Source organism: Chelonoidis abingdonii, chromosome 9 (assembly GCF_003597395.2).
Source record: "Chelonoidis abingdonii isolate Lonesome George chromosome 9, CheloAbing_2.0, whole genome shotgun sequence".
Taxonomy (NCBI): Eukaryota; Metazoa; Chordata; order Testudines; family Testudinidae; genus Chelonoidis; species Chelonoidis abingdonii.
Genome location: NC_133777.1, coordinates 66,614,416 through 66,627,525, shown reverse-complemented (window position 1 = coordinate 66,627,525; position 13,110 = coordinate 66,614,416). Strand labels below are relative to the sequence as shown.

Genomic DNA, 13,110 nt, shown 5'->3' with positions numbered 1-13,110 from the left:
TAGTTTACAAGATAATAGAGGATTTAACAATCAGCTCTCCCCATGCAACCTGGGATCTGAGAGTTAAGGTTTATTCTTTAATGACTTGTACATAGTCACCTACTGTAAAAGTTGACAGGCCACAGTCTGTCCTCACTTGCTCCTGGACAACACGATTGGAGTTGGAACTTAGTTAAGATTTCTGTTGATGATACACGAGCTGATAGAATCCAGCTCTCTCTCTTATTGAACTGTATTGATGCTGTAGGGCTGGCAGAAGTTAAAATTAGTATGAATTTATTTTATCCCTAAAGTAAGTAGATTGTTCTGAATGCATACAGGAAGTTGATCTATTGAGTAAGAAGTTGCCATTTTAATGCACTTTTAAACAATTCTGTCTTGCATGCACATGCAAAAATCAGTTATACTTATGTTCTTTATGCATAATGCCCCTACATGCTTATAAATTAAAAGGTCTAAAATTACAGATAACTGAGAACCCTGGAAGGTATACAAAATCATGATTCTCCCTTAGGGTTCTGGTGCCATTCAGGAACTGTATATTGCTCAGCAACACCATCACCATTTAATTAAGACATGAGTGCCCCTTATGGGACTTACAGTATTGTGTTCACTCTGGAGCTGTGAGTTATATATCACATGATCAGCTTTCCTTGGTGTTATCATTAGGGGTCTTGAAATAATATGAGATCTTAGGATTCACTCTTGATGAATCCCATAGTGAGTCTATGACACTAATTATCTGAGTCTCTTGCTAGTAGTGATTTACTTCAGCTGAATTAGCTTATGGTATATGCATTGCAGAATGTTTAAAGGTATGGTGTCAGCATATAAATCATGTCTGAAAACACTTTATCATAGGGTGAAAAGTAATTTGAATTTTCAACATTATTTCACTTTGAACACCAAGGTGTTAGCCACAAAGATATGAAAGTTACTTCCTTATCTCATTGTGTATATTTATTAGTGTATGTTACAAAACTTGTTAAAGATACCAGAGTACTGGATGGGTACTCTCTTATTGTTTGCAAAATTCAAATAAATAAAATCTCATTTTTTTTGACATTGAAAAGAGACTGTGCGTTCCACTCTCGTTTCAGCTAGTCAGTGTCACTATATAAATTCCCATGCACTATCACAATATGTTGTTGTTGGGCTTACAACACTGCTTGAGAATGTTTAAATCACCCAAATCCTTGTTTTTTTTGGAATAAAAAATGGATACCAATATGCTTTTAGTGCACAGCAGATTTTGTAATCTTTTCCCTTCTTTGCTACAACCATTTGCTTTGTAATAATAATGATTTATCTACTGTCTCTTGTGGAGGTGGCTTAACTATGTCAATGGGAGAACCCCTCTCGTGGCTGTAGTGTAGTGTTTCCCAAACTTGGGGTGCTGCTTGTGTAGGGAAAGCCCCTGGTGGGCTGGGCCAGTTTGTTTTCCTGCTGCGTCTGCAGATTTGGCCGACTGCAGCTCCCACTGGCCACGGTTTGCTGCTCCAAGCCAATGGGAGCTGCTGGAACCGGCGCGGGCCGAGGGACATACTGGCTGCCACTTCCAACAGCTCCCATTGGCCTGGAGCAGCAAACTGTGGCCACTGGGAGCTGCAATTGGCCGAACCTGCGGACGTGGCAGGTAAACAAACTGGCCCGGCCTGCCAGCGGCTTTCCCTAAACAAGCGGTGTCCCAAGTTTGGGAAACACTGCTGTTGCGTGTCTACACTGAAACGCTACAGTGGCACAGCTGCAGTACTGCAGCCATAGTGTTTCAAGTGTGGACAAGGCAAAAGTCCCTTCAGGTATAAAAGACCAGTTTCAAATTTCTTTGCTCATTGGAAAATGAATAATACGAGTATGTTAGTTTGACTCTATATGTATCTGACATCGCATATTAGTGTTGCAAAGTATTAAAAACTATATAATACTTTGTAATATTAATTCAGTATTAAGTAACTTGGTAGCCCCAACTTACTTCTCATTGTGAAACTACTTGCGTCACAATGAGTCACCAAATAATAAAATTATGTTAAAAAAATGGCTTTTTTTTCTCCTCCCCACAATGATCTGTTTCTTCCCACTGCAGAGATACTATATATAGTGATGAAAAACAACATGTTCTCATTATTTCCCTCTGTGGTGACCATTCAAAGTAATCACAGCTTGTGTTCACATCTCTCCTTTTGTAACATAAAGGAAAAATTCCCCTTCCTATGCCATAAAATAGAGACTTTTGCTTTAACTTGCACTATTTTATTACATATAGTAACATTTTGTGTCAGCCAATTTAATATTTTTAGTTTATTATTAGGTTTCCTGCTATTGTATCTGCCATAGAGGGACAACCAGATCTCAGTTATTGCTTAATTATGTGCCTGTGTACCAAGTGCCAAACTGATTTAGTTGGTAGCATGCTTTCCTTTGGGACTGAAGGCCAAAGGCTTAAGGGTTTGCACAGTCACGTATGATGGTAGAGCTAGCTGCTCTTCTTTGGATGAGATGTTTATAGTGAGCTCCCTGCTGCCTGTTCTTCTAGCTGGACTTTGAATATGCAGTTAAAAAAAATGATTGTTATTATTTTGAAGAAAAGGCTGTTTGTTCTCTATAGGCATTTGAGAGTAGCTTTGGCATGTATGTGTATGTTAAATAATACCAAAGGCATTTGATGTCAGTTTCTAGCTTTGGTGTGAGAAAACAAGCATCAACTTGGAAAGAGAAGACTCTAGAACAAAGGATAAACTGGATCTCTTAATATCTAAAGATATATAGAAGATGATTTAGCTCCTTTAGGTGAGCAGGAATGAAAATACCTTGAATTTACATGAGCTCTAAGTTGCTTGGCAAGGATTCATCCCCACACCTGCCCATCCCAGCTTTATATTCTATAGAGCACCATTTCTTGTCTAGATAAAAGAATGGTGGGTTAATTCCAGTAAAATCTGAGTATGTGCCACTATGCGAACATTCTAAATATACTTTGATCCAAGGTTAGTCAACTTTTTCATTGGAGTAACTAGGCAGGATTGTATTGAGAAATGCACCCTTTTTAGAGTTCTTACCTAGTATTATCAAATGTGCTTAAGGGAGTTAGGCACTCAAATTCCATTAAAAGTCAATTGGATTTGGACACCCAATTCCCTTATGCTCATTTGAAAATACCAGCTGTAGAATTTATCCAAATATGAGAGGATTTAGTAGACCCAAAAGGGTATAAGAGAGTTTGCAATAGAAGTCCCTTATACTGCAAAAACTTAAACTTGTGCTTACTTTTTCACACTGTGAGTAATCCTTTTTAAGTCATTGGGTCTACTCATAGGGTAAATTTCATGGGGTTTAGAGTGCAGTTCAGACCAGTGAGGAGTTGTCACCTCTTACCTGTAATCCTGAGCATCTCACAAGACGTTAGTACTGTTACTCCCAGCCTGGGATGCTCACAGTCAGCAAACAAGCATGCAGATCACACTCTGAGTGTCTACATATGATGCAGCCAGCCCTGGTTCAGCAACTCTGACCCCAGAAACCTGTCTGCAGCCCCACTCTGGCTTCCACCAGCTTTGGTTACAACTAGCAAGGTGACCCCAACATACTCCCAGTCCTGATTTTTCCCCAAACAGTGTGCTCTGCAATGTCCAGCCCTCTCTTCGACTGTTCAGAGAAATAACAAGGTTCATTTGTTCCTTTAAAAAGACCAAAGCACATCACAGCTTATTAACTTAACTGGCTAAATACAACCTTCCATGCAAACACAGCACTGAGTAGGTTTATGGTAAAAATAAAACAAATTTATTAATAGGACATAGGTTAAGTGATTCCAAGTAAAAGGAATGTTAGACAGGGTCTCAAGCAAATAAAAGTGGAAAATATGCATCTAAAAGTCTAAAACTTTATCAAGGGACAGGCTCTGTTCAGGATGGCTTTTCTCATCTACAGTCTTCCAGCAAGATAGTGTCTAACCCCCTCCTCAGTCAGAATCTTCTCCAGAAGCCCAAAAGTGCTGGTTCTTTTGTCTTCTTAGGTGAAGGAGATTGCTTAAGCAGGTCTCTCAGCTATATTCAATTTCCAGAGACTTCAGTCTCTCCTTGGTTGAAGCACACATCTTTCTCAGATTGCAAGAGGTCTGGTCTTGGGTATCTGTTTAGTGGTGGATTAAGAAGTTGGCTTCTGTCCTTGCTTATAACTTCCAAAGTTCAATTACTTTGTTTCAAGAGGCAGCGTGACCTCATGCTGTTCTTCCCTTCCTGTGGGCGTCCTATCACCTTGTATGTACATGGGGTTTCCATTGTTTTGATTCCACCATGCTTAATTTACATAGGAGACAAATGGATGCCTTCTTTGCTGTCTGGGAGGGAGTCCCTGTTTGGCCACAGACTTTAAAGCATAATATCATTACATATCCATATTCTCTCATATAGTGTTAATATATACATGTCACAATTATATTAATCACCAGTGTGTCATTAGCTTTCAGAAAAGACCTCACTCTATATACTTTTATAATACAGTAATGTTGTTTACAATCTGTTGATTCAATTGCTTACACTTGAGGTTCAGCCCCCTGTCTTTATAGACGAGTAAATCTTTGAAATGGATTCTTTTGAGTGTCAATACTCAAAGTAAAGTTTTATTCAAGCTGTGAGGAAGGTGACATGGAGTCTGGTGGTGAAGGAAGCTCCATGCTCTTTCTTCCCTCACCGATGTTTGCTAAAATGCAAATTGTTCTGCTTCTGGCAATTCCCCACCGACCCTTCGTTGGTTTGATGGCCCTGTTTACTGCTTATATGTAAATATACCTTAATTATCCCTGCCTGATGATTGGGCACATTCCTTTGTCTAGGGCAGACCTGTTTACCAACATCCCCTGATATGCCTGGCTTAAATATAGTTTAGTCATGACTCCAGCTTATATCCATATCTCTTAATACACACTAAGTACATACATCACACAAGAATATTAATGATCAGAGAGTTGTTAGTTTTCAACTGATACCTCACAAGGCATATTTTGTACAAATTTTATTACAGTCGTAGGTAGGGTGTAAATACAGGGGTGATTAGAGTCACAGTAAGCATGTGTGTAAATCTTTGTGAGATCACCGACTAACAGTTAAATATTTGTAAGCCCCAAGTCACCTTTTGGTTTATGATCCTCAATTCTTTTCTCATCTCAATTTGTTTTACAACGTTACTTGGACTAGGTTAGCCTACTGATGTATTTCAATCTCTCTGAGAGATGGGAGTGAGAGTTAGATACTATCTGAGGATTAAATGTTAGAAGAGTTGGGAGGAAAAAATTAAGAGTTATCAAATACATAGGTACAAAGTGTTGGGCATACTGCTATAAAGATATTAAGGCCAGGTTGTGTCTGGGTGATGGGGAAAGTAGAACTATCGTGCGAACTCATCCTTTTCTCCCTCCCTCCATGGAAGGGCTAGGTCTCTAACAGTCCTTAGTCTTGGAGAAAATTCACTTCTAGGCCCCCCGTCGTGCAAGTCAGTCCTAAGAAAGCAGCAAATAGCAGAGAGAGGAGTTGGGACATGATCCTGCCATCTCTGTTTCAACCTATGGAACTGTCCAGGTGATGCAGTGGGGAGTTTGCTGCACCATCCAAAGAGTGGTGCAGTTTAAACAGTCCCTTGATTCCTAGGTAGCCTGGGGGAACTATGGTGTCTCCTGAGGTATAATCCCTCCCAGAGCTCCTCCAGGGTGACACTTGTGAGCCACAGTCTCTCCTGTAATTGGAGGTTATCATTACAATTTGAAAATGAATAATTAGCCAGTAGGGATGGCATTTGTTAAATAAAATTCTTCTGATGGCAATTAGTTGCTTGAGAGCTTTAGCTGAATTATGTCCAGTGAATGCAAAGTCAGACATGGTGAAAGCAGGTGAAACTCTTCTGAAGTCAGTGTCTGAATCTGGCTCTAAATGTTGCCTCTCTGTTTTGTAGGTATAAGTAATACAGTAAGAATACATTTCTTTTTAGGCACTAGGAGGTTGATGCTTTGTCCTTTATTACCTAAATATCTATATCAATTGTTTGTGGATACATTGATACAGGGCTTCTCATCTTCCTCTCCAGCTATGTCATTCTCGAAGGAAAAAATTGCTTGCTAGTATGGAAAAGTTGTTGTACAACGTATGCTGTTTAGAGTGACTTGGAGGAAATAAAGCGTACAGTAACTAAATTAGTCTCAAAGGGAAATTTAATTTGTTCCCCAAGGAATTCTTCAAAATCAGAGCTTTGTAGATAAATTTCAGTTCGAAGACCATTTACGTTCACCACAATTACAGTTAGAAACCAGGAATGATAATTCAACGAAGCAGTGCTCAGAGAATTGTGCAAGACTAACATTTGCTAACAAAATTTTGTAATGAAAATGTGGCTAAAAATATTTATAAACCATGTTTCCCTATGTAAATTATGGGTAGGAAATTAGACTCCTGAGACACGAGAGACAGTGTTCTCCGTAGATTCAAAAGACTGAAAGTGACTGTTCTAGTTGATTGAATTAATGCCCATAAAGTGGAAGAATATTTTTCTAGTTTGAATAATCTAAGTAGCTCTGGTTATAAAATAAACAAAATCAAGGCATTAAAAATATTCTTCTGCTATGTGATGATATTTTTCCAATAATCTCTAAATCAAGGTATTATAACTGAGTACTACAGGTAAGGATACTTTTGTTTTATCTTGACTGTGCCCTTTAAAGATAATCAGTTAATATCATAAGATGGACTAGAATAACTTTTCTGTGCTCTTAACACACTATCCCTTACTAGTTAACATATTATTTATTCTTTCTATTACCACAGCTTGCTAAACATGTTTTGCTACTATGGCTTGTTAAATATAGTCAGCACACATGTGCCTCAGTCTGGCTGTGGCGAGAAAGAGAAGGCAAATTTCTAAGAAATGTTAGGCACTGCTCTTCAGCAAATTCTAGAAAATGAAATAGTTCTGGGTGCCAATTTAAATAGGAATGTTGGAAGAGACGTGTGGATATAGTAGCATATGTGGTTGCCAGAGTTATGGAACTATAAATGATGAAGGAGAAAGCATAGTGAAACTGGCACAAGCTCGTGACCTAGTAGTCCCCCACACATTTTTTACGAAAAGAGATGAACGTCTTGTTACAAGAGTAGAAGAACTAGACGTCAAGAAACAAGAAAGTAATCTGGCAGGAAATAAAAGATACAACAGACTGCAAGGTGATTGCAGGAGACGGTCGCTGATTTATAATGTCGTCATGATATTTTTCTGTTTTATTGTCTATCCTTTTTGTAGTGGTTCCTAACATTCTGTTAGCTTTTTTGACTGCTACTGCACATTGAGCAAATGTTTTCAGAGTAGTCATCATGATGACTCCAAAATATTTTTCTTGAGTGTTAACAGCTAATTTGGAACCCTTCATTTTGTATCTATTGTTGGGATTAAGTTTTTCAGCATGCATTACTTTGTACTTATCAACACTGAATTTCATCTGCCATTTTGTTGCTTCTTCATCCAGTTTTGTGAGATCCCTTTGTAACTCTTCGCAGTCCGTTTTGGACTTAAGGATCTTCAGTAATTTTGTATCATTTGCAAATTTTGCCTCTCCCTGTTCACCCCCTTTTCCAGATAATTTATGAATATCTTGAACAGCACAGGTGCCAGTACAGATCCTTGGGGGACCCTATTGTTTCCCTTTCTCCATTGTGAAAAAGACCATCTATCCCTCTACTGTCTTTTAACCAGTAACTGACCCATGAGAGGATCTTTCCTCTTATCCCACGACTGCTTAGTTTGTTTAAGAGTCTTTGATGTGGGACCTTGTCACAGACTTTCTGAAGGTCCAAGTACATTATATCAACTGGATCACCATGTCCATGTGCTTGTTGATGCCCTCAGGGAATTTTAATAGATTGATGAAAAAAGATTTCCCTTTACAAAAGCCAAGTTGATTCTTTCCCAACATATTGTGTTCCTCTAGGTGTCTGACAATTCTGTTCTTTACTATAGTTTCAACCAATTGAGCGGGTACTGAAGTTAGGATTACTGATTTGTAATAGCCAGGATCGCCTCTGGAGCCTCTTTTAAAAATTGGTGTTACATTAACTATCATCCAGTCATCTGATACAGAAGCTGATTTAAGTGAAAGGTTATTTACCATAGTTAGTAGCTCTGAAATTTCATATCTGAGTTCCTTTAGAACTTCTGGGTGAATACCATCTGGTCCTGGTGACTTATTACTGTTTAATTTATCATTTGTTCCAGAACCTCCTCTACTGATACCTCTATCTGGGGTAATTCATCAGATTTGTCATCTAAAAGAATGGCTCAAGTGTGGCAATCTCCCTCACATCCTCTGCACTGAAGACCAGTGCAAAGAACTCATTTCTTTGGAATTTAATTAACAATTCTGTTGATGATGCTTGAACCAGAATAGATACCAAATTCTTTGTCCTATAGCTGTACTGCCTCTGCATTTATAAAAGGAATTAAAAAATAGTAAGCCCCACCTCGTGTCTTTATCACTAACGTAAAAAGAGCTGAAAATGTACAGGCAGCAAAGTAATTATCATTTTTACAGACTTGCTTTTCAGAGTAGAACCACATTGTAAAAACTAGGGGGAAGGTCTTTAAGAGGTCTTCAGAATGGTTGAGTAGATACATCAAGAAGAGAAATGACTAAATAGTGCGTTATCAAGCTGATAAAAGGTAAAAAATAATTCTAAAAAGAGTAATGAGGGAATAATTCTACCTATTCCCACCACATTCCATTGCAAAAGTGAATATCAGTGTGTCTCAGCTCCAAATTCCCAAATACCTCAACTTTGGCCTGAAAAGTGAAGACATTTTTCTTTGACTAAATTTGAACATACCGCTATTATAGTTTTCGGTAGATTTCATTAGCCAGAACTAACTTAAAACAGATTCTCTAATAAAATAAAATATACAACTTCCTCTGGAAAATGGGCATGAAACATATATATTGAAAGCAATATTAGATAAGTATTTGTATACCAAATATATGGCCATCTGCTGGCCATCTGAAAAAATGCCTGCAAAATAGACACACACTGAAGCTGCAGAAGCATCAGTACATTGTGTCCATAGTCTGACCAACAGTGTCTCCTCGTGATTGTTGGCTCCCAAACTATTGACTCATCAGATAAGTTCTCCTAAAAGAAAGAAGAATCTGCATTGGTCAGGAACCATAAGCACACTAATGTAGCCCTGTCAGGAAAAAACCCTCTTGGTTCTTGTCACGTGTTGTCTGCGTGGATTTTTGTGGGGAGTGTAGTGGGGTGGTTGCCCTGCTCCCACGTTAAAGGGCTTAGAGCAGCCCAGGAGACCGCTGTGATGGGGGAAGCAGCCTCAGCTGGGGCCATGCCCCAAACAGAACATAGCTGGCCCTTATAAAAGGGCGGTGAGCCAGGTGCTCTGAGACTTGCTCTCTGTCTTTAGAGGGAGAAGGGCCTGGCTGCTGGGGAGTGTACCTGGGTACCTAAGGTGGGAGCAGGGCTAGGAGAAGGAAAGAGGAGCTGGGGAGCTCTGGCCTGGAAACCCCCCAGGCTGCTGGCCTAGTGCAAGGCCAAAAGGTACTGGGGTTGCAGAAGACAGAAGCAGCAGACCCAAACCCTCCTTGCCAGTAATGAGTGGCAATCATACTGCAATCTGCCCCAGTGAACAGGGGCTAGATGGGGACTGGCGGTAGCCAAGACTGAGGCAAGGTTGAGATAGAGGGCTAGGGGGTCCCTGGGGAGGGGAGACCCACTGAGACTGTGGAGGTACTGCAGGGGCAGAACCCCAGTGAAAAGGGGCACCACGGTCTGGGAGGGACACGGGGAGCCTGGCAAGGCGAGACGGGCTTGTAGAGGGCACTCCAAGGCTGTGAAAGAGCTAATTCCCAGGACGACATCAGGAGGCACCACAGCGGTGAGTCTTGCCCTGTTACAGGGAGCTAGTGTCTCTGCATGTAGAACTTCTGCCCCATATTCCTTCTCTGTTTGTAGGTTTCATTGTATTCATGTGGCAGCCTACAGTATCCACTCAGTGATCTAGGATAGCATCTGATGTATGTCTGTATGTATCTATATCAAACTGTAACCTCCATTTTGTTTCATGAATGCCATTTTGATTGTAAAACTGCACTGTACCTTCACTGTTGTCTTTTAATCTCCATACTGAACTGGGATTTCTGGAGGTGTTGTCAGAGGGCTTATAATGGAAAGCAATCAAGGTTTGTTAACCTGGAGGATCTCCAATTCAAATGGAAGCATTCTAGGACAATGAGCTAGTTGCCACCCAATGAACCAGTTCTTCCAGGTGGGCTTGTAAATAGGTAATGGATCAGCTGATGAGGACTTGAAGCCAATGGGAATAGTCACCAGACATGGAGACTAGAAACTTATAAAAGGAAGAGTTTTTTACCTGCCATTTTAAAGAGAGAGGAGACCAGATTGCAAGGCTGTGCAGGAAGAAATGATGGTCCTGGGACCCAGGTTTGTGGAAAGACTGACCAAAACCTGCGGGTTCTTGAAATGGTGAGGGTACTAGAGGGAGGCTTTTGAGTGCAGGTTTTTGTTGTTTTCTGTAGATCTGTATATCTCTTGTGCTTTGTCCATGAGTAAAGTGTGATTGGTTCAGAAATTCCTTTATAAAGTATCTGTGTTACTTGCTTTCACTATCATGTAGTCCCTGAAGGGGAAATAGTAATCTGAAAGGTACATAGCAGGTACATAGTATTTGCAAGAAATACTGGGGACGCTGGGGGGAGCTGACACTAGTTTTCCTAGGCTTAGGACTGCAGAGCCCTATATCTCAGAAGGGGTACTAGACAAAAGATCTTTACCGTGAGAATGTGCCTAGAAACCTAAAGCCAGTGCCTAGACCAGGGGTGGGCAAACTTTTTGGCCTGAGGGCCACATCTGGGAATAGAAATTGTATGGTGGACCATGGATGCTCACAAAATTAGGGTTGGGTACAGGAGGGGGTGAGGGCTCTGGCTAGGGGTGCAGGCTCTGGGATGGGGCCAGAAATGAGGAGCTCAGGGTATGGGAGGGGGCTCCAGCCTGGGGTGGGGGAGGGGCCGCCGACTGTGGGGTGCAGGCTCTGGGGTGGGTCTGGGAATGAGAGGTTTGGGGTACAGGAGGGTGCTCCAGGCTGGTTTCTAGGGGTTTGGAGGGTGGGAGGGGGATCAGGGCTGGGGTAGGAGGTTGGGCATGAGGAGAGTTTCGGGGCTGCAGGCTCCCAGCGGCACTTACCTCAAGCGGCTCCTGGAAGCAGCAGCATGTCCCTTCTCTGGTTCCAGGTAACTCTGCACGCTGCCCTGTCCACAGGCACCTCCCTTGCAACTCCCATTGGAACACCGGAGGGGGCCATTGGAGAGCATAGGAGCTGGAGCAGGGCCAAGCTGCAGCTTCCAGGAGCTGCGTGATGCGGCCCCCGACCCTGCACCCCTACAACTTTCAGATGAATGTTCATTTTTGTCTTGGCTATAACAGACATCGTATCTGCAGCAAATTATAAATATTCCGTACAAAGTATTTTCCTATTGGTTACTAGCAAAATTTCGGATTAGTTACAAATCAATGTGTCTGGAAAAGACAGACCTCTCTGAAATGATATTCTGAGTTGCACAATAACAGCTGATACAGACTAAACTAATTTACCCCATGATATTAGTTTGCTAGCCTGTTGAAAGAACAATATACTCTGGTACATGCTTTCATATGTAATGTATTATACCGTGCTGCGTAAGTTACAATTAGATATGTGTTAATGAATGATTAAGTTTTATTTATATTCATATTATTGTAAAAGTAATCACAGTTGTCACCAAGGAAAAAATGTGTTGTAGTAAAACAGCAGAAGTGAGGGCAGTACATAGTAGGCTAATAAGATAACCAGAATCACAAAGTCCACTTCAGAAGTGAAATATGTTCTTTTTGTGGGTCTTGCCGTACCTGCCCGCCCCCCAAGACATTCCAGGCTTTCATAGCAGCCAAGCTATATGTAAGTTGTGTTGAACGGGGTTGTGTATTTTAGAGAATTAAAGTAAGAGTCAAGCAAATGTGTGTGGGTGTGCAATTTGCTATTGGTTTGTGTTGTATTTTACTCTTAGCGTAGCTTAATGTCTGCCTCCTCTGTGCTTCTGTCTTGCAGTGACATCTGCTGCAAAATGTGTGAAACCCTTACTGAAATCCCCTTCCCAACCCCCCACTATTAGGTATTGCTCCTGAATATGTGTATGTGTCTATAACCCTTCCTGAGTCCACCCTTTCTCCTAGTGTGTGCACACTTTTCTTACCTGCCCTAAATAAGAGTTTAGAGATAAGGAGTCTGGAAGCTCCCATTTATTGCCTAAAGATTTTTATATCTTGATTTAAAACATTGTTGAAAATTAGAACGTCTATTACCAATAATTTAAGTAATAATTATAATCAACAATTTAATGAATAATTGTAACAAAACTGAGATGCTACAAGATGACTTTCTGATTTTAAGTATCATTACTGCTACGTGTTCCAAACTTGAAGCAGATTTTTTTTCATAAGTTTAGATTTTTCTCTGCTGGTACTAACATACTTTACATCTTTCTCTTATTTTTCAGAACAATCACATCAAAACATCTAAATACTGCATTCTTACTTTCTTGCCAGTTAATTTATTTGAACAGTTCCAGAGGGTTGCAAATGCTTACTTCCTTTCCCTTCTGATTTTGCAGGTGATGTATAACTTACTTTTTTCTCTGAAGTGCAATTTTGATAATATTCTCTTCTCTTAACAAAGAGACCCAATTATATAGGTTAATAGCAATGCAATGGCTGCTTACAATACCAAACAAATAACTAAAATTGTTCTATGTTGATCAGATTTCATGGATATTAAAATGTAGCTGTTTATTGACAACTATTGAATAGCCTAAAATGACTGTTTCTGATTAACTCTATTATGAGTGTTTCCAAGATAGTATTGAATGGACATGACAAGGAGGAGAAAGAGGGCCTGGTGGGTAAATGTGCTGCTGCTCCTTCTCTGCTTCACCACCAGACTTCTTTGATAGGGCATTTCCTCAAAAATTAGATGCAGTTTGACGTATGGGTGAAGGCACAGGTTAGTTCTTATTTT

The 13,110-nt window shown here is 40.4% G+C and overlaps 1 protein-coding gene across 1 annotated transcript in view; it reads left to right on the top strand.

Moving 5' to 3' along the window:
* Positions 1–13,110, top strand: part of ATP8B4 (ATPase phospholipid transporting 8B4 (putative)) — a 157,225-nt gene that overhangs the window by 21,267 nt on the left and 122,848 nt on the right. The window contains exon 3 of the mRNA XM_075069659.1: positions 12,593–12,706. Coding sequence (XP_074925760.1) covers positions 12,593–12,706 — 114 coding nt within the window. The remainder of the gene's footprint in view (positions 1–12,592; positions 12,707–13,110) is intronic.